The 19559-nt window shown below is 49.8% G+C and overlaps 1 protein-coding gene across 1 annotated transcript in view; it reads right to left on the bottom strand.

The window, feature by feature from the left end:
- Positions 1 to 619: 619 nt before the first annotated feature.
- The window catches only part of nkain2 (sodium/potassium transporting ATPase interacting 2), a 41941-nt gene continuing 23001 nt past the window's right edge, over positions 620 to 19559 (bottom strand). Inside the window, exons 4-7 of the mRNA XM_037449160.2 lie at positions 13462 to 13662; positions 6959 to 7019; positions 2210 to 2291; positions 620 to 1330 (exon numbers count right to left, since the gene is read on the bottom strand). Of these exons, the coding sequence (XP_037305057.1) occupies positions 1321 to 1330; positions 2210 to 2291; positions 6959 to 7019; positions 13462 to 13662 (354 nt within the window). The 3' untranslated portion in view covers positions 620 to 1320. The remainder of the gene's footprint in view (positions 1331 to 2209; positions 2292 to 6958; positions 7020 to 13461; positions 13663 to 19559) is intronic.

Genomic DNA, 19559 nt, shown 5'->3' with positions numbered 1-19559 from the left:
CCATCATTTTTAAGCTCTGGCACATTTTGCATGGTGCAGAAAAATGGGAATCTTGTGATGAGATTCGAGGGCGATATGACAGTGATTGTCATTTCTGTAAAAGGGGGGGGGGGGGGGGGGTGAGCCTCGTACGCGGATGATTTAGAAATGCCGCTGTTGGGTTACTGATCGGGGCACTTGATCCAGCCTCCCAACTTTTCTTTATAATTCAGAAAAAAAGGGAGGAAAGCAAAGTGGCCTTCAGAAAGGGACGGGTCGAGTGTGACCAGCGGAGCTACGAGGGCCGAGGCGGATGGGGGAAACCGTTTGTCTGACCTCCATCCCTCCTCCGGGGTGGGAGGGGGGGGGGGGCTTTCTTTCTATCTACCTCCTCCAGTCCGTCTTGGATGGAAGACAAAGTACAAAGGCAAGCGGGAGACCGGGGCTCTTGTCCTCTTGTGCGTGTTACTATGGTAGAAATCACCCAAGGGCCTTTGGGATGCTGCAGAAGGGGTCCTGTTTGTCTCCCTGTCTGCCTGTCTACATGTCTGTCAGGTGTTCAGTCTTCCGGCGTTTTTGGATGACTGTAAACATTGTGAAGATTCCCAATGAAAATGTTTATTCTTCTGTTATGTGTGTGTGTGTGTGTGTGTGTTTGGGCATGCGTGTGTGTTCACATACGCATCACCAAAGAGCCTGTGCGTCTGAATATCCTTTATATGTCCTTTAACATTCATCGTTTCTCCCGGAAACAGCCGGATCAAATATGTGTAACCATAGAAAAGAAAGATGTCTGAAGCTCCCGTATCGGTGGTCTTGCCAGGAGGTGCTTGGTCAGTCCGTTTTGGAAGTCCGGTGTCACAAAGAGCAAGACGATCCAGGGAGGGAATTTAACCGGCTGTATGACATGAGTCCTCCGCGGAAGACTGAAGAAACACGTCGAGGCAATTCTTTACGATCGCTTTACAATCCCTTTGGTTTCCTACACACCGCAGACGACCCAAAGTCACGAGGTCAATACAATTGATCCCTCAGAGACCCCCCAAAAAAGCAACCCGACGCAGGCATCGTCTGCTTGTCTGTCCTGCAGTTACCGCGTTGAGCCACAAGAGGCCAGTGTTTCACCAGGATCAGACTAAATCTCATTTACACAGAAGACAGGCAGAACAGGGGAGCAACCAGACTACTGAAGGGAGGGAGTGGGGGGGGGGGGTTGAACTGCAGAATATCTGAGGGTCTTCTGTATCTTCTCTGCTTGACTGTGTCTTGGTTGTTGACAGTCGTAGGCGTAGAAGCAGGATTTTGAGCGGTGGGGGGTTGGTAAGGCAGCGCTCCTGGCTGTTACTTTGACCTGAACGGAGGGAGGAGAGGGTCAAACAAAACAGTGACTCCATCTCTTCAATTGTTTTAGCATAGATTAAAAAAAAAAAATGTTAATAGAACAACATTAATGTTCAATGAGGACGTCAGAAGCACTTTTTCCCGAGGAATTATAAGAGATTATAAATTAAAACTGTTCAAGCACACCCACATGGCTGCACTTTGATCATTTTTCTCCAAACTATTACAAACAAAAAAAGGAAAAGCATCATCATTGTGTAAAACATTAAGGAGGACTTCCATTGGGACGATGCAAGCTGATGCTTCTTTTTAAAACACTTTTTGTACTGATCCATGTGGCCGGTAGCATAGAGACGATGTTTGTGCAAGTGTGTGTCTGCATTAATGTACAATCACAAGATGTCTATCGGCACATTTGCTGCTTCTAGCTGTTTGTGTGTTTGCATAGCTTGTGCGTGCCCGTGTGTGTGTGCGTGCATCTAGTGTGAGTTTGCAGCCATTATCTTGGGAGTCGATGATTTATGATTTGTGTTATGACTTCCACAGGGGACATATAAAACTACAGAATGCCCCTTTATTGCCTTTCCTCTTTGTTTAGTCTATTGTTTCATCCATCACTCTGTGTTTACCCCCCCCCACCCCACCCCTCTCATTCTTTCTCGACAATCTTGATCTCAGTTTCCCCCTCCATCTCTGTCCGTCTGCATCTGTCTCTAATTTGTTGTGGCTCCTTTCTCTAATAAAAACAGTTATTGATCAACTGTCTCCAATTAATGAAAACGTCCTTCCTGGTCACCATTTAGGACGATGTATGTGATAAAAAAATAAAAAAACGTCATCAGTTTGAATGCTCAGCACTTGATGATACATGAAGAAGAACTATACTCACATGTACATGGGCTGCAGCTGAAGGTGGGAGGTCTTCTGAGGCCCCTGGTAGCCGTACGAGTCGAACCCTCCTATAAAATCAACTGGACAAAAAAAAACAAGAAACGGATTAGAGAAAGAGTTTGTGGTTATCAACTTGGCAGATGAGTCATGGCTCAAGGCCTCTCACACCTCCAGAGGTCTCAACCCAACATCTTGTAGCCGAACGTCCTCCTCTATGGAGAGTTAATGAGGGCTGTAGGCAGGAAGAGAAACGCTCTCCTTGCCCGCGTGAGATGGGTAGAATGTGATTCTATTTTTAGGAGGAAGACTACATCTCGTGAAGTGATGCATTTATGCCTTGAGATTTCTCTTGACTCTTAAATTAAACAGGATGGCTCCGCGGCTTCCGGGGCTGAGGTGGTTTCTTTTTTTTTTTTTCTTAGACTGAGGCAGAGAGCCGGGACTTTTGAAGAGAGGAAGGCCGTGATGTATTTGGTTTTTTCCTTTGATGCTGTAGAACTCATAAAGGGGTACTTCCTCGCCTTGATCAGCAGCATACCTTGGTGTTTATGGAGTGAGGTGTCACAGCATCCACTGCAGTGTGGCCTCACTGTGGAGATGAAAGTTGCTTTAAGGACACCACGAGCCGGCAAGAAGTGGAAGCCAAACAGAGAGTGAGGCCATTAAACTCAGTTAAACTTAGTGTGTGACTCTATAAAAGCAACATACAAATACAATGTGTGTGCTGATGATTTATTTGATGTGTCTTGATGAATATTGTAAGAATGCTGTGGTTCTCAGTGTTTTATTCATGCATCGGTGCTCATGGCAGAGCACAAAACAGGAAGCTAACCAGTTAGCTTAGTTTAGCATAGCGGGTGCATTTAGCTAGCCTGGCTATGTCCAAACCTACTTGTTGTTACCTTTTTATTTTTTCTCATTTTAAATTACAGTTTCTACAGATGACATAAACAACATATCAAAACTATTACATGTTTACTTTGGACAGAGCCCAGCTTGCTGTTTCCCGTCTTCGTGCTAAGCTAACCGGCTACCGGCTCTGTTATATCCGCACTTTTAAGGTCAATGTATCCGTCCTCATGTGGCTTTCTTTTTCTTTTCTTTTTCGGTCTGCTGCAATTCAAACAAAATTCAGAGTTTTCACACTTCTCCGTTAATCCTCTTAATGCATTCATGTGAAATCGTGATTACGTCGCCCAACGGGGCGGCGGATGATCGTCTTTGTCTATCAGCGGTTTTCCTGCTGCAGTGCTGCGGTATTTCACCATCATTCGCTCCGTTGTGGTTGTTCAGTAGGGGGGGGGGGGGGGGTGGTTGCCTGTACTTTTCGGATCCTCTCGTGGTCCGAAGGGGCCCGGCGTGATCGCTGAGGTTTTTCCTGCTGATGCCGCCCCCCCCCCCCCCCCCCCTGCCGAAATGGTCTCAGCAGAGATCCTCCAACGCTTGACCCTTTGACGCAAGGGGGAAATTGAGCCTCTAACCTTGTCGGCGTGCTGCCTGTCAAGCTGCAGCAGTTCAAATTTTTAAAATTCAGATATGTTATTCATAAGGCCCCTTCAATGAGCATGAAAAATTCTGCCCACAAGCCAAAAACTGCGCTCTGCTTTTTAAAAAAATTTTTTTATCTTGAGTGATCGCAGCATGTTTGTGTGTCTTCCGGTTGTGGGCGCTAACCATTTGACACAAGAGGCCCATTTGCACGTTTGTGTTGTTGGTAATCTTTGGGTTTGTGCGTCCATCTACGTGGGTGTCGTTCACGGGGGTGTGTCATGTGACAATGATCTCCCGCACACACTCACACGCGCGCGGAATAATCACCGGAGTAATTAGCTCAGAATCTTCATCGGTCCTCGGTGAGTATTAGCTTCTTCTCCCGAGGCACATTTCCCTACAAAGCTCCCTGATTATTGTCTCGTCTCCCAGAATGCATTGTCGTCCCCGCCGCCTTTTCCCGCCCGCCGCCTCCACCCCCGAACAACACACAGAGATTACAAAAATAATCCAGAAATTACCCCCCTCCGGAGTAAAGTTCTCATCTCGTCGCGTGGAAAATGATGGAGGTGAGGTTTCGACGATTCATTTCGGCTTAATAATAGTGGGCTGAGACGTCGGTTTGGATCCCGAACCCTTCCCGATGCCGTTCGTCTCCCTGAGGAGAGGTGCGACGCTATCACGAGCCAGTTTGTGAATTTGTTTCATTCGTTAAGACACTAAATAACAAGTGGGATTTAAGTTTTTTTCCCGTCTCTGATCACGCAGTAAAGCCCCGGCACGGAACCCAATTACACCGCCCGTGCTTCAAAGCACTCCAGCTGATCTCATCACCTGTCAATATTTATGTCCTGGTCAAAACACCTCAATTCGATGTCGAACGGGACGCGCGTGTGCGCGCGCGTCGATCCGCCCGCAGCTGCGTCTGCTTTTTAACAGAACAACTCAAACCGATGGGCTGATGGATAAATGGGCTCATTAGCGCGCACGCTCAGGGGGGAACGCGCTGCATTAAAAACACAACAATTGCAAAATCAACATGTTGATTTGCCTCATTTTCCTCCTCATCGGATGCCGGCGATTGCGCTCTCGAAAAATTGCCGGTTGGGGAGACGCGCCGTGCGAAACGTTCATCGAGTATGAAACTCCTCATCCTTCACAGTCAGTTAACCTCCCCCCCCCCCCCCCCGCGCTTTAAATGAACGAGTCTGGCTGCAACAGCCGGAGGCCGCGCACAGTTTTCACTTTGAATTCCGTCCGAGTGTCCGTGAAGGCCCTTCGGTCCGAGGGCGGCTTCACGCGCAAACGTGCAGCTCGGCAGCGGAGAAGTGAGGACGGAGAGGGGACGAAGCACAGGGACGGAGAGGGGACAAAGCACAGGGACGGAGAGGGGACGAAGCACAGGGACGGAGAGGGGACAAAGCACAGGGACGGAGAGGGGACGAAGCACAGGGACGGAGAGGGGGCGAAGCACAGGGACGGAGAGGGGAAAAGCACAGGGACGGAGAGGGGACAAAGCACAGGGACGGAGAGGGGACGAAGCACAGGGACGGAGAGGGGGAAAAGCACAGGGACGGAGAGGGGACAAAGCACAGGGACGGAGAGGGGACGAAGCACAGGGACGGAGAGGGGACAAAGCACAGGGACGGAGAGGGGACGAAGCACAGGGACGGAGAGGGGACAAAGCACAGGGACGGAGAGGGGGAAGGAGCACAGGGACGGAGAGGGGAAGAAGCACAGGGACGGAGAGGGGACAAAGCACAGGGACGGAGAGGGGGCGAAGCACAGGGACGGAGAGGGGAAGAAGCACAGGGACGGAGAGGGGACGAAGCACAGGGACGGAGAGGGGACAAAGCACAGGGACGGAGAGGGGAAGAAGCACAGGGACGGAGAGGGGAAGAAGCACAGGGACGGAGAGGGGAAGAAGCACAGGGACGGAGAGGGGACGAAGCACAGGGACGGAGAGGGGACAAAGCACAGGGACGGAGAGGGGAAGAAGCACAGGGACGGAGAGGGGACAAAGCACAGGGACGGAGAGGGGACGAAGCACAGGGACGGAGAGGGGACGAAGCACAGGGACGGAGAGGGGACGAAGCACAGGGACGGAGAGGGGAAGAAGCACAGGGACGGAGAGGGGACAAAGCACAGGGACGGAGAGGGGACAAAGCACAGGGACGGAGAGGGGACGAAGCACAGGGACGGAGAGGGGACAAAGCACAGGGACGGAGAGGGGACGAAGCACAGGGACGGAGAGGGGAAGAAGCACAGGGACGGAGAGGGGACGAAGCACAGGGACGGAGAGGGGGAAAAGCACAGGGACGGAGAGGGGACAAAGCACAGGGACGGAGAGGGGACGAAGCACAGGGACGGAGAGGGGGAAAAGCACAGGGACGGAGAGGGGACAAAGCACAGGGACGGAGAGGGGACGAAGCACAGGGACGGAGAGGGGGCGAAGCACAGGGACGGAGAGGGGAAAAGCACAGGGACGGAGAGGGGACAAAGCACAGGGACGGAGAGGGGACGAAGCACAGGGACGGAGAGGGGGAAAAGCACAGGGACGGAGAGGGGACAAAGCACAGGGACGGAGAGGGGACGAAGCACAGGGACGGAGAGGGGACGAAGCACAGGGACGGAGAGGGGACGAAGCACAGGGACGGAGAGGGGACGAAGCACAGGGACGGAGAGGGGACAAAGCACAGGGACGGGCGGTTTCCTCCCCCCGAGAGTCGGGACTGGACGCCTGACAACTCGGGAGCGACTGAATCCACCCGAACGCACCGCAGCGGGGTTCTTCCGAAACGGGCCGGGCCATGAAAACGTAGCTTAGCGAACCCGAAAAAAAAACATTTAACATTTAAAGAGACGGAAGCCCAGTGCTGTTATTTGACCTATTCAGAACCGAGAAACAAGAGAGCTTAAGTGCGAGGGATGGATTAAACAGAATCTGCACGCGGCAGAGCGTACTGCTAATTAGCTGATTAGCCTGCTTAACCCTGAGCAAGACCGAGAAGTAACCCACGCTATACGCTATTGTGTCAGGTTACAGGTTACATTAAAAACAAAGTACTCAAAAGCACATCTACGGGCCTGAAAGACGCGTCGCGCAGAAATCCCAGAACAACGCGGCGTCTCTACTGCCACGTGTTCTGCTCGGGTCGTGAACTGATTATGAACCGATTAGTGAAATTGTGAGACTGAGGCCTTTCAGGCTGGAACAGGTGTGCGTGCATGTGCGGGGGGGGGCCTGTGAACTTACAGCTGTCCTCCTCCTCCGAAATGAGCTTGACCACGTAGCAGGCGTAGATAAACCCCATCAACTAGAGGAAAAAAGAGAGCAGCTGGAAACGTTAATTTGGACAACAGACACACAAACACACCAAAGGTCTGTGCCGCAACGTCTCCGTCACGGCGGGTGAACATTAGTGGGGTCGTGGTGATAACTGTGATTGCGTAACGTCGCCGTTACGGTGTCAAAGTTGAAGGTTCCCCCGTTTGTTCCCTCACAGGTGCCGCCCTCCTTTATGGGGCTTTGTTGTAACTAAACACAGAGTCTCTCTCTCTCTCTCTCTCTCTCTCTCTCTCTCACACCGACGGGAGAGCAGGCAGCTGCAGATTGAACGATGAAAAAGGGCCGCTGCAGTGCTCCCTGTGCTGCAGTGGTTGTGTGTGTGTGTGTGTTTTTTTTAAAGACAACAGCGGTGTTGGTGTTTAGAGGGTGATAACAGAACAGCTTTTACTGCTCTGATCTCCTCTCCCATTGGCTGTTTGTTTCCAAGGCAACCTGTGGAGGGAGGAGGGAGGGGGGGAGGGGGGGGGGTCTGATTGGTGTGAAGACGCGGTACGGCGCGGGTACGGCGGCGATCGATGCGAGGTCGGCCATTCGGTGACCTTATTACCCGGCGGCGCCCGAGGAGGGAAGAAGGGGAGACGCCAGGTGGACGTAGATGTGTTTTTCCTAAACTTACACGTTACCTTGAATATTTTGGTCTTGGTTGTTGGAGAGAAGATTAAAGTCTGTGTAAAGATGAAATGGAGCCGGTTGGTATTCTATTGACTGCACGCCAGCACACACACACACACACGCAAACACACACACACACACACACACGCACACACACACACACACACACACACACACACACACACACACACACACACACAGACAATGCACAGGCAGCCGCAAATGTGAGCAACGCCATTTGAGATTCAGAGTGTACCTCAAGGTCCCGACCTCATTTAGTCTAAATAATGTTCAGCTCCCACAGCTCCTCTCTCCTCCCACCTTTCCTCATACCCCTCCCTTCCTAGTTCCTGTTTCCTTTCTCCCCCTTCCTGCGCTGCACCTCCGTTTCCTCCTCCCTCAGTCGCGGAAGCACACGGCGGGGGAGAAGGATTCACTTAACGACCCCGAACCGGACCCTGGAAGGGGGGCCGCGGTGCCCCGAGAGAGTCAGACCCGAACATGTGATCAGCCGTGACCGGGGGCGCGCCAAATATCATCAAATATCCTGTTAATGCTCTGGACGCTCGAGGGGCTGCGCTTCGACGCCGCTGCGTGTAAACGTAATATCCTGTCGACGAAAGGCCTGATTCCATCTTCTCCCCCAAGGAACCCACATATACCCACCAATATTAGCCGGGGGGGGGGAACGTGAATCTTATCTTGTTTATTGTTGCAGTTGTGGGTCGGAGGAGTCGCTTCGGTGCCTGCAGTTATATTTGGACTATCCTGCTGCTCTTGAATTGAACATTTTTTTGAGTTGTGCCGAGCTGAAACCTGCTGGTATTTTCAGTGCATAACAACCCCCCCCCCAACGAGGGATTGCGAAATGTTGTCGAGATACTAAGATGAAAAACACCCAACGTGGCGTCGAAACAGCTCGCGACACCATGAACTGACCTTGGGGGTGATTTCGTTTGTTTATTTATTTTGTCGGGCTGCAATACTTTAGCCGGAGTGACTCAAGCAGTGAAGCTCACGGTACTCTGATGGATCTATTTTCCCAAAAGTGCAAACAGACACAGTAAACTCTGTTGGAGGTGAAAAAGTTCACCAGGGGTCGCGCTTTAAAAATGACTCCGACGGAACCCGAGGACTCCGGATAAGGGATCGGCGACGCCATTTCCCAACCCGATGTGAACGTTGTGAAGTAATTTATCCGATTAACGACGTGCCACCATTCAGGAAGAGATTAAAAGTCTAATTTGGGTTATCCTTGGAGGAATAAATAAATCCTTATTAGCGGCTTCCATCGTCACGCAGTTCTTCTTTTCCGAAACAGAAATGTATCAAAGTACTTTTGAGGATCTAATGAATTGATAACATCTAATAATGCTGAGTGCCCACAGTCGGTTTGTGACAATCAAAAGAAAAAACCATTACATTTCTTCCCAATTTTTTTAAGCCACTGAATGAAAGTGGGTTTCCGCAGCGGTTTATCCACCCGACCGGTTTCCCTTTTCCCTCCCTCCGTCTCGTCTCTGGATTGAGGTTACCTGGTTGCCGTAGCGATACCGAAGGGTGTTCGCTTTGACAAGTGGAAATGGAAATGGCACCACTTAAGCGTAGAGAAGGATCCCTGACCCTGATCAGCCTGACAAGCAACAAATTGTACAACTCCACCAATTCACCTCACAGAGGCATGTACCTCATCCTGAGCAGAGACTTGTTCTAATGGGGCCCTCTGCACGCGCGCGCACACACACACACACACACACACACACACACGGCTTGTCGTCTCGGGGCAGAAGCGGGCGAGGCGCTAATAAACCGTCACACGTCACAGTGGGCGAGCGTGATGCGTTAAGGAAAGCAATAAGGAAAGAGAGGCTGTACCCGGCGACTCACTCTCAACCAATCAGAGCGCTGGATTTCATCTACCCGCGTCATGAATCCACGTTGTGGCATTGTCTTTCTTCTCTTTACCATTTAGGTAGCACATAGCATCAAGCTATTGGGAGATCCATTAAGCGTCCCATAGAAGTGTTTCCCTAAATGCGCCGTGTGGCAAAGAAATGTCCTTTTAACTGCTAAAAGAACTGAATCATCATCCTCTACTGCGGCACTAAAGTCTCAAACGCTCCCCGAGCGGAGATCCTGGTAACACCTGGACGCGTTTGAAGGAGCTGGGGGAGGAATCAGCCCAACGTCCAACAGCTGGTGTTCCATTAGGAAGGGGGGGGGGGGGGGGGGCGGCGGCCTAAAGTGTGTGTTCTGCAGAGCGCGAGTCCACAACAATCGGGGGGTGGGGGCAGGCAGTTATAGGTCAGTCACCGCTTGGAGGCCACGTTGCATCTCGCTCCAAAACAGTGAAAAGTGCTGATGCCACTGAGCCCCCCCACCCCCCCTCCCCCCTCACCGTTTATGAGGATTCTTAATCGGGGAGTTGTTCGCCCCCGCCGGGGGCCTTAATCTCATTTGTGGTGGATGCATTACACTATTATGAAAATGTATTCATCTCAAAATGAGGGAATCCATTACGGCGCCGCGTTTCCACAGCAGATGAGTCGCGGCGAGGAGAAGGTGTCGCGGTCGTTGGGTGAAATCTGTTTTGCGCTGAAGATGCCCACTTAAACTCGGGTCATTTTTTTGGGGGGGGGCTCTGGCGTGAAAAACATCTCGTCGGCCGGGTCAAAGACGCACGAATAAACAACTGCAATAAATAATGATGTCTGACCCCTTTCGTCCTAATGCGCTGCTGCTGTTTGATGATTGTGTAAAACTGCAATTTACAGAAAAAAAACAAATGCATCATCAACTCCAGAATCAACACCTATCACCCCTCCCCTCTCCCCCCAGCTTTAGGTCTTCTGTTTACCGTCACTTCTTTAGAGCTTTCCTTTAATTGCTTCAGGGAAGTTCTTACGTGTCTTAATCTGAAAGAAAGGGAGGTTTTAAATATTCAGCAAATATGGGATTAGTGCTGCAGAGCGCAGCCGACGCTTTGGCTGAGCAACTTTGGGTTTTTCGTGCATTGTTCTTTCTCTTCCCTGATCTGTGAATAACAACATTGCTATGAAAAGCAATCTGGTGCAGCTTCCAGGAGAACAACGTGACATCATTGTCTGTGGTCAAAGACGACTATTCACTCGATGAAAAAGGAAAACCTGTCATTTTTTTCAGGTAACAATGATATTACAATGTTTCAATAACTGAACTAACAGACCGCAGTGTATACAATGTCCTTTGAACATTAAAAACTGATCATTAAAATAGGAAAGACTGTCACTGAATGTCTACGAAATGGGTCAACTTTCCATAACTCAATAAATCAACCTCAGCTTCCCTTTAGTGATCAGTGATGTTTGCTAACGAGTCGTGCAGAGCGTCATCAAACTGGCGGTTCGTGTCCCGCCGGGTCAGAGCCTTGGATCATGTGACGTTAAAGCAAACGAAGCGCTGCCTGTAGCCGGCTTTATTAGTTCGCTCCGGTTGAAGTTATGCCAATCCCCGAAATGTCTTGCAGGCGTGCACTCTACAGACCGCTGAGCCAGCTCATCTCAGAGTTTTTTTTTTGTGCTCGTTGCAAACTGTAATTGAATTATTGTTGTGTGCAGTTAGCAGGTAGATCAGAGCTGAAAACAAAACCGTGATCACGCAGAAGTCTGTGATCACTGCTGCAGCCTGGCAGTCACGGAGTTACTTCGATCTCACAGAGGACCCTTGGATCTCCCTGGAGAAGCTCCAGCTCAGATCTTCATACTGTGCACAAATCACGGGGACACTTTCATCAGCTTAATAGTCGGGGGAGACAAACAAATCAGCTTGTGGCATCACAACACCTGGAGAAACTGGGTGTGAAGGTAATAGCTGACCCTTTACAACACAAAGACCAGGTCGCTGTAAACCAGGGAGCAAAGAAAAAGCGGTCCGTCACGCGGCCACCCGGCCACCTGACAGCTGAAAGGCCTCGTAAGGAACTGCAATTAAAGGCGGCACCCAACAGGCCTGTTGGGACGGGAGACGGGCCTTTAACGGGAATTCTAAAAAATAAAGGTGCTGTACTGTATATCTAAAAGATGCATTATTAGTTAGCATTCTCCTCTTGAATAACAGGGGACTAAGGCTTCTAATTTGGAATCGGCTCTTAACTCGACGGTTGGTTCCCCCCCCCCGCATTTAGCCACCCAGTGGGCCGGTTCGACGTGCAGTACGCCGTTAAGGACCCCGACGGCGCTTCCACCAATTACAGTAAACCAGTCAGCCGGGCCAACCGGGTCGGTGCCGCTGAGAGTGTGTGTCGTCCCCCCCCCCCCCCCCCCCCCCGTGGAGCTGAGCACGGCGGCGTCTCCACACACCAATTACCGCAGAGACAGCGGTACAGCCGGGCGGCGGCTCGGCACTCAGCCACACTATAAGTACCACTATCGATTGACAGAGTGCATGAGGAGAGAGAGAGAGAGAAAGAGAGAGAGAGAGACACTGTAACTACTCGGCTCTTGTTTTACCGCTCTGTCCTCATAACGGGACGAGACCAGAGGAGACAGGCTTCCCTCATTCCCGCTCTTTATTTCTCTCCTCCCTTCCTTCTAATTATGGCGGTTTGACCGTGCGAGAGAGAGAGAGAGAGAGAGAGAGAGAGAGAGAGGGAGGGGAGGAATACAGAGCGAGGGGGTGAGTGACAGGCGAGAACGTCCTCTGCGAGACGAAGCCTCCAGAGCAGGTTCATCCCTACGGTAACGAGAGGTGAGAACGTATTGACTTAATGGCGCCCGAATGCTTTTATTTCAACCTGCAAAAAATCGCACCATCAACCAAAATTCCCCAACCCGGGTCAACTGATGAATAAAGTTGGCGCTGCGCGGTTGTGACACACTTTAAGAATACATTAAACAAAAAATGTGCCAGTCGCTGTAACTTTATAGAAAACCAATTTAAAAATGGGAAAAGATCAAAGCACACACACACACACACACACACACACAAACACACACAGTTATCCCTAAAAGCACATAATTTAACTGCTGCACAGAACTAATATAAGACTCACACAGCGGTGATGATTTAGTGATTCTTTTTTTTTTGTCGCTGCCTTTTACCCCGAGAGTGAAACATTGAGAATACCAATGCGGCAGCGATCTGTGTAGATAAAACCTCTCAAGACATTTTCTCAGCTCCCTTCTTTTTTTCTTTGTTGGCTCTGATCTTGACTCTTAAGGCCCCGCCCCCCCTCGCCACAAACAACGAGGGGGCGGGTTAAAAAAAAAAACCCGAACGGGCCCGACCCCCGCGGGCGCCACGCGGCGGCCCGGAACAGAAGCAGCCGAAGCAGGCGGATGTTTCCTCCGGGGGGGGGGGGGGGGGAGTCGAAAGGCAGCCGTTGCTTCCTGTCTGCAGAAGGCGTTGATGGGAAGTTGTTGCTGTTTTTACAGCGGTTTCCTTGCTGGAGACACCATTTGTTGCGTTAAGGTCAACAGACAATTTGTATTTGTATTTGTGGCTCATACAACAACAAAAAAACAACATTTCCACCATGGATTGAAGTCAATTTTTAAATTGTAAATTTGAAGCCCTTTGGATACCCGCTGATAGCCCTCATGCTATCTAAGCTAAACGAGTCCCAGCTCCAGGTACCAACGTAAATGAACAGAAACAAGGTCAATTAAGTCTTATGTGATTGACATTTACGGCTGCTACATATTTATAGTCAAACCCCCCCCCCCGTCGGTGGAAAGGCCGTTCGGGGCCTCCAGCACGCCTCCAACCCCGTGAATACTTCACTTTGACGTTGCGGTACTTAATTCCGCTGGAGTACTTACAGCCAGGAGTATCTGCAGCGAGGAGTGGGCCACCTCTATGAACTGGAAGTCCATCAGGCAGCCGGATATGGATATGTACCGGTGGTCCTCGGGGGCCCAGGAGGGAGGAGGGGTGACGGGTGTCACCCGGCACCCGGGCCCGTTCTCCATCCACCAGGAGCGATGCATGGATAGGTTGAACGTCAGCACGAGGTCAGAGTCCTGGGGAGCGGTAGAGAGAGAGAGAGAGAGAGAGAGAGAGAGAGAGAGAGAGAGAGAGTGAGAGAGAGTTGAATTACGTTCGGGCATGAGCAAGGAAACCAGAGCGGATTTTAACCAAATCTAAATTCAAAGCCAACCGTTTGTCAAATGGAGTCCTGGGAGGTACGCGGCTGGGAAGCGGGGTAAAAATAGATCTGTAATTCCAGTGATCTGGGATCACTCCGATTAGATCTGCATCATGCACAGGCGGGGGGTTATGATAAGGACAATCGGGGCAGGCAGAGGGGAGATTGATGGAGGAGGGAGGGGGGGGGGGGGAAATGGGAGTACGTGCTTGGTTTTTGGGACATTCTTCAAAGCTCCAGCGGAGCCACCGCGAAGCTATGGGTTGCCATCAGTGAAACGAGACGCGCATTAAAGGGTCGGTGCAGGCTATTAAAGGTGGAGTTGCATTCTGCCCCGCTGTAGACGGCAATGTGGCTCCGGACAAACACTGGAGGGAATGTGATGTGATTTCATAAAGAGAGCTACGGTCCGACAATGCCTCCTAAATACTTTAGTGAATAGTTTACGACCAAAGACTTCTAATTATATCCCCAGGCTTTTCGTCATGGTCTTCTCTTTGTTCAGCTGTGTCTACCGTAGCATGAGCAGCGCTACATTGACAGCACATCTTAACACAGAGCGAGTGAACCGACGTCTCTCTGGCGCCTCGCTGTGTTCGGTCCTGCTTTCCCGGGTAGGAGAGACGGAGGAGTCTCGCCCGTTTTTGTCCTCTACAAGTCCCGTGCATTCTAGAGGCCCAGAAGACGCACAGCGAATCGCTCACGGTAGACGCGTCTGCTTAAATAATGGAAATATTAACACGTCCACTTAGCAAGGCGAGACATAGATCATTCCACCGCACCAACACACAGAAACAAACACACACACACACATATGCTTTTCAGTCTTGCTCTGCTTTGCCATTAGTCTAATGAAAAGCCTTAATGCTCTTCAAAGGCATTCTGAAAACAAACGCCGACTCTTTTCATTTGCTAATCCCCTTTATGCGTCGATACAAGATGTTGTGTTTTTTTTTTACCAAAATAAAAAAACAAATTGTATTCCCTATTGTCATATATCAAAATGAATTCATCATGGTTGTGGCCTCAATGGTTTCCATGCTGTTATTTTGCGTGGTTGTTCACTTTTAAAGGAGCAAGATCAACATGGCGAGCAGGCGCCCTGCAGCTAACGGTGCTATCAGCGATGACAGGGCTAGCAGCGCGGACAGGGCTAGCAGGGCTAACAGTGCTAGCAGCGCTAACAGTGCTAGCAGCGCGGACAGGGCTAGCAGCGCTAACAGTGCTAGCAGCACGGACAGTGCTAGCAGCGCTAACAGTGCACACTAAGGGCAAAGTGCTGACAGACTGTATGCTCCACGGTATCTTTACATGACAAATACTTGTTTGCTGCCACATTGTTAAATGGAGCGTCCTCTTTTTTTTTCTTTACTTATCCTCCCACCACACCTCTGTCACTTCCTTCCATATCGCTCTTACTCTCCCTTGATATTGAACCGTCCCCCCTCCCCCTCCCCCCCCACACACACACACACACTGTTTATTCACACAATGGTGTCTCTTTTGTCTCTCCGCCTCCTCCCCTCTTTCTTCGCTGGCCTCTCTCTATTTCAGCGTAATGAGTAAATGCCTCATTAGCGCCGAGCTTGATTTATACCATCTCCCCTTGTTGTGCTCCTCTGTTAATGAGTAAAATCTCTCCAAATTTCTCTCCTGCTCCCTCCGTGACATCACTCTCTCCCCGCGTGTCTGTCTCTTACAGCGACGGCCTTGTTTCAAATCTTTCTTCCCTTCTTTTTGTATCTCATCCCGTCTTTTCTTTCTTGCTCCGTTTGTTCACTGCTTTCTCTCTCTCTCTCTCTCTCTCTCTTTCTATCTCTGTTAAATGGGGTCGGGAGGGATGCAATAATTATTTCAGTACAGTCAGTATCAGTGCTTTTCTAATGAGCCTCCCTACGAGGGAAAAAGCTGAATTGGACATAATGTCATTGAGGGTGCCTTGCTCCTAATTCTGCGGTTTTCTCTTTCGTTGTGAGAGGAAATGAAAGGGGACACAATGTAAAGAAATACAGATTGTTGTTAAATTAGTTAACCACTTGCGGAATGAAAATTAAAATTCAACCCCGAGAGAAGACGAAGTAGCACTCGTTGATTAATATTTATCACTATGACAGGGAGCATTTCATCAAGAGCTTATGTAAATGATAAATATAACACACAAAAAAGCAGTAATAATAAGAAGAGGTATTCACTCTGTTAAATATTAGCTTCCTCGCCGGGGGTGAGGCGAGAATCTTTTGTACTTACAAAAAATTGTTTGCTCTAAATTCCGCTGTGTCTGAGGATCCATGTGCACGAGTTCGCTGAGGTCACGGCGTCGGTAATAAAGCTCGCGAACCAGACTGGGACTAATAATAAAAAAAAAACAGCATAATCTCCTTTCCATTCGTGCAGCAGCAAACCGCCACCGCCCAGAGAAACGGGGCCGGAAATGGGATTCACATTCGGGAGGATGTATATTACCAGTGCATGAGGGTTTCTAATAATAAAAATAATTATTATTCTTATAAAAGCAAACCAGATTTCAGCTGTGTGCAGGCGTTGATTTATTGATTCTATATGGTGGAGTTAATTTAATAGTTATTAGTTAATAGTTCATTATTAGCATTGAACCCACCGCAGTGATGACGCCATAGCTCTAAAATAATCTCGAGATATTAATCTGTCTGGCGATGAATTAGTTGTTTGGCTTGCAAACCCAAAACCGCCAACACACACACACACACACACACACACACACACACACACACGCTGTCTATAATTTCCAGTGTGCTAGTTGAGGATCATGCACTCAACCTCTCAGGTCTTTGTCTCTGACTGTGGGCGAGTGCTGCTTCAATGAACCACATCTGTCTTTCCTCTGCCTCTCTTTCTGCCTTCACCCTCCCTCTCTCTCTCGCTCTCTCTCTATCTCTCTCTCTCTCTTTCAATTTCCCCTCAATTTCCCACTCTGTTTTCCTTTGTCTTTCACTTCCCAGGAGATGAAGGTACGTTGGGGAAGAGATGGCTGAAAATCCTTTTTATGCTACCTGGAGCTACCTTTGATCTGTTTGGTTTAACAATTAAAGCGTAGATTTGGCATAAATTGTGTAATTTTAAGAAAATAAATAAAGCTCTAAACCGTGGCAGTGTAAGAACAACAGCCACTCTGAAATAAATTACGGCAAAACTCAGTACAATTCTGATCAAAGCAGGTGTGACGTCAATAAAAACAAAAAAAGATAGATATGAAAATGTTAAAATGTTACACTGTCTGGACAGGATATTACCAAATATGTCAACGCATTGGATGTAATAAAATAAATGACACCTTAAGTAGCAAAGTTCAAGGCAATTAAGGATTGAGAATCTCAGCCTGAGAGAATTGTGTTTCCTTCTCTGCAGACGCAGATATTCTTCTGATGTGTGGACGTGGGTCACATGGGAGGGGGGGGGGGGGGGGGGGGGGGTCCCATGATCTCACACCTTCCACGCGGCCCAAACACACGACACAAGCTCCAGGTGTCGTGAGGGGAAGCGGACCGACGGACGGCAGATGAAACGACTGTCGTTGCCGTGACGATCAGCAGCAGATCATCAAACTAAAGGGCAGAAGACCAGTGAGCGCCACCTTTATTCTCTCTACACAGTCCATTTTCTTCCTCTCTCCAACTGCACCTCTGTCTGTTTCTTCCCCCCCTCTCGTCCCCGTGTTGTTTCGCATCAACATCATCAGTCACGGTGCATCTCCCTATGTTGTTTCGCTGTGATTTCCCATGAGTGTCAGATGAGGCCCTAACCCGTAATGCCCGAGGCACTTCTCTCCTATCAGATTGGTTCAGGGTGTTGGGGAATTGTTTGTACGTGTGTGGTTGTGTGTGTTTGCTGGGGTGAGATCGGTGGCTAGATATGAAGTCTGTTCCCGGGTCTAAACCCTGACCTTTACCCCCCCCCCCCTCAAAGCTATTACCATCTCTAAGCAAATGCCTCAACATAACCGACGTGACCCCCCTCGGATCTCTCATTTTCGCCGGGGGCCAATGATCGCGCACCAGGTGGGCTCCATAATTGGATAAGGGAGCGGAGTTGCCGATGCGAGCTCTCGATGGGTTAATTGGATTTTTTTTTTTTTGGGGGAGAAACCGCTAGCAATGCCGTAAGCGCTAAGTGACATGCGCGCTGGGGATGAACATCAACGCGCCTTCTCAGAGGAACGTGTTTGTGTCATTCCAACCGTCCCTTACTGTTTAAAATAAAAACGAACATTACTGCGGGCCTCAGATCAGAGGAAGCTCATGCCAACCAGTTCTTCGAGACATCCCCCCCAAACGCTTCTTCTGACAAACACAACCCGGCGAGATCCAACACGATCAAAGCTCCAAATCAACACCAGACTTCCGAAAACCCTGAAACGGATTTTAAAAGTGACGGGCGAGTCAATCAAATCCATTCATCTACTGCGACGTGCAGCCAATCTGCGTTTCATCAGCTGCTCGTATTTTTAACAAGTGAGAAAAAAAAGAAAGAAAAAAAAAGAAACCTTGGCCGTCGCACATGGAAGTATGAAAGTATAACGGCGAACAATCAAAACGAATCACCGGCTCGGAGCTCAAAAGGGATCAGATCGGCTGGAAGGAGAGTCCCACCAGAGTCGTGTTGATGGAAAAAGGCAATTTCATGCCAGGGTTTCAACGAGAGCGTCCATTGATCAAACACAGTCGGGGTGGATGCATCAACGGGTGTTTTAACCACAACGTCTGTGATTAAAATGTGTGCCATTCGCTGGTTCGTTGTATTAATCAGGGGGGGAGAATGAATACTTGGCGGGGGGGGGGGGGGAGTAATATTAAGTGACTATTAGCATTCAAACTGGCCTCAGCCGTCTTACTTTTCCTTTTTTTTTTCCTCACTTCACTGGCAAGACGAACTAGGTGGTTTGCGGTTTGATTTACTGTCATATTCCTCCCACAATTCATCTCGCGGTAAAAAGCCCGGCCTGCTCTGACAACATATCGATGTTGACGCGAACCCGATACGAAGGAGGCGTTTTTTTTTTTTCTTTCTTTCTCTCGGATAATCTCAGATGTCAGATAAGCCGTCTTACCTGGAGGATTTGTCTGCTTTTCCTCTCTCCTTGAGAAGAAAGGGCCACAGAGTCGGGCATGTGGGCTCCGTCCACGGCGTGCCGCGCGAGCCCCTCGCCTTAACCCCCCTCGCCTTAACCCCCTCGCCTCCCTCTGACCTCCTCTACCCGACCCCCCCCCCCCAAAATCCTTCAGTCTTCTTCAGTTTCTCTCCCTCCCCCTTTTTAGTTTTTGGCGTCCCTCTGTCCCTCCGCGCTGTGCTTTTGTTGCCGACTGTCTTCTCTCTGTTGTGAGAGTTTGTGTCCCTCGTCTTTCCCCTAATGAAAGTGACAAGTGACAAGTTTTCCCGACGCACAGACGCACTCTTTGACTTACGCGGTATGCAGAAAAAGGATAACCCCCCCCCCCCGCCACCCCCCTTTAGTGAATGACTGACAGCTGAGCGCGCTGCATGTGTGTGCAACGTGTGACTTTGTCTGCGTCTTCTCACGTGACACCGTGGACTGCTTGTGTGTGTGTCTGTGTTTGTGTGTGTGTGTGTGTGTGGTGACAGTTCCCTCTCCACAGCCTCCACTCCAAAACCTGTCACATGTCTCAGGGATGCAGCATCAGGAATCCTTCTAGAGATGAGTTCTGTGGCACTGCTGCTGCATCTGAGATTGTGCTGAGTGGCGGGGGACGGGGTGACGGGGGTGGGGGGGGGGGGGGG

The sequence above is a fragment of the Pungitius pungitius genome, chromosome 20 (assembly GCF_949316345.1).
Source record: "Pungitius pungitius chromosome 20, fPunPun2.1, whole genome shotgun sequence".
In the NCBI taxonomy this organism is placed as follows: Eukaryota; Metazoa; Chordata; class Actinopteri; order Perciformes; family Gasterosteidae; genus Pungitius; species Pungitius pungitius.
This window is presented reverse-complemented; position numbering and strand designations above follow the sequence as displayed.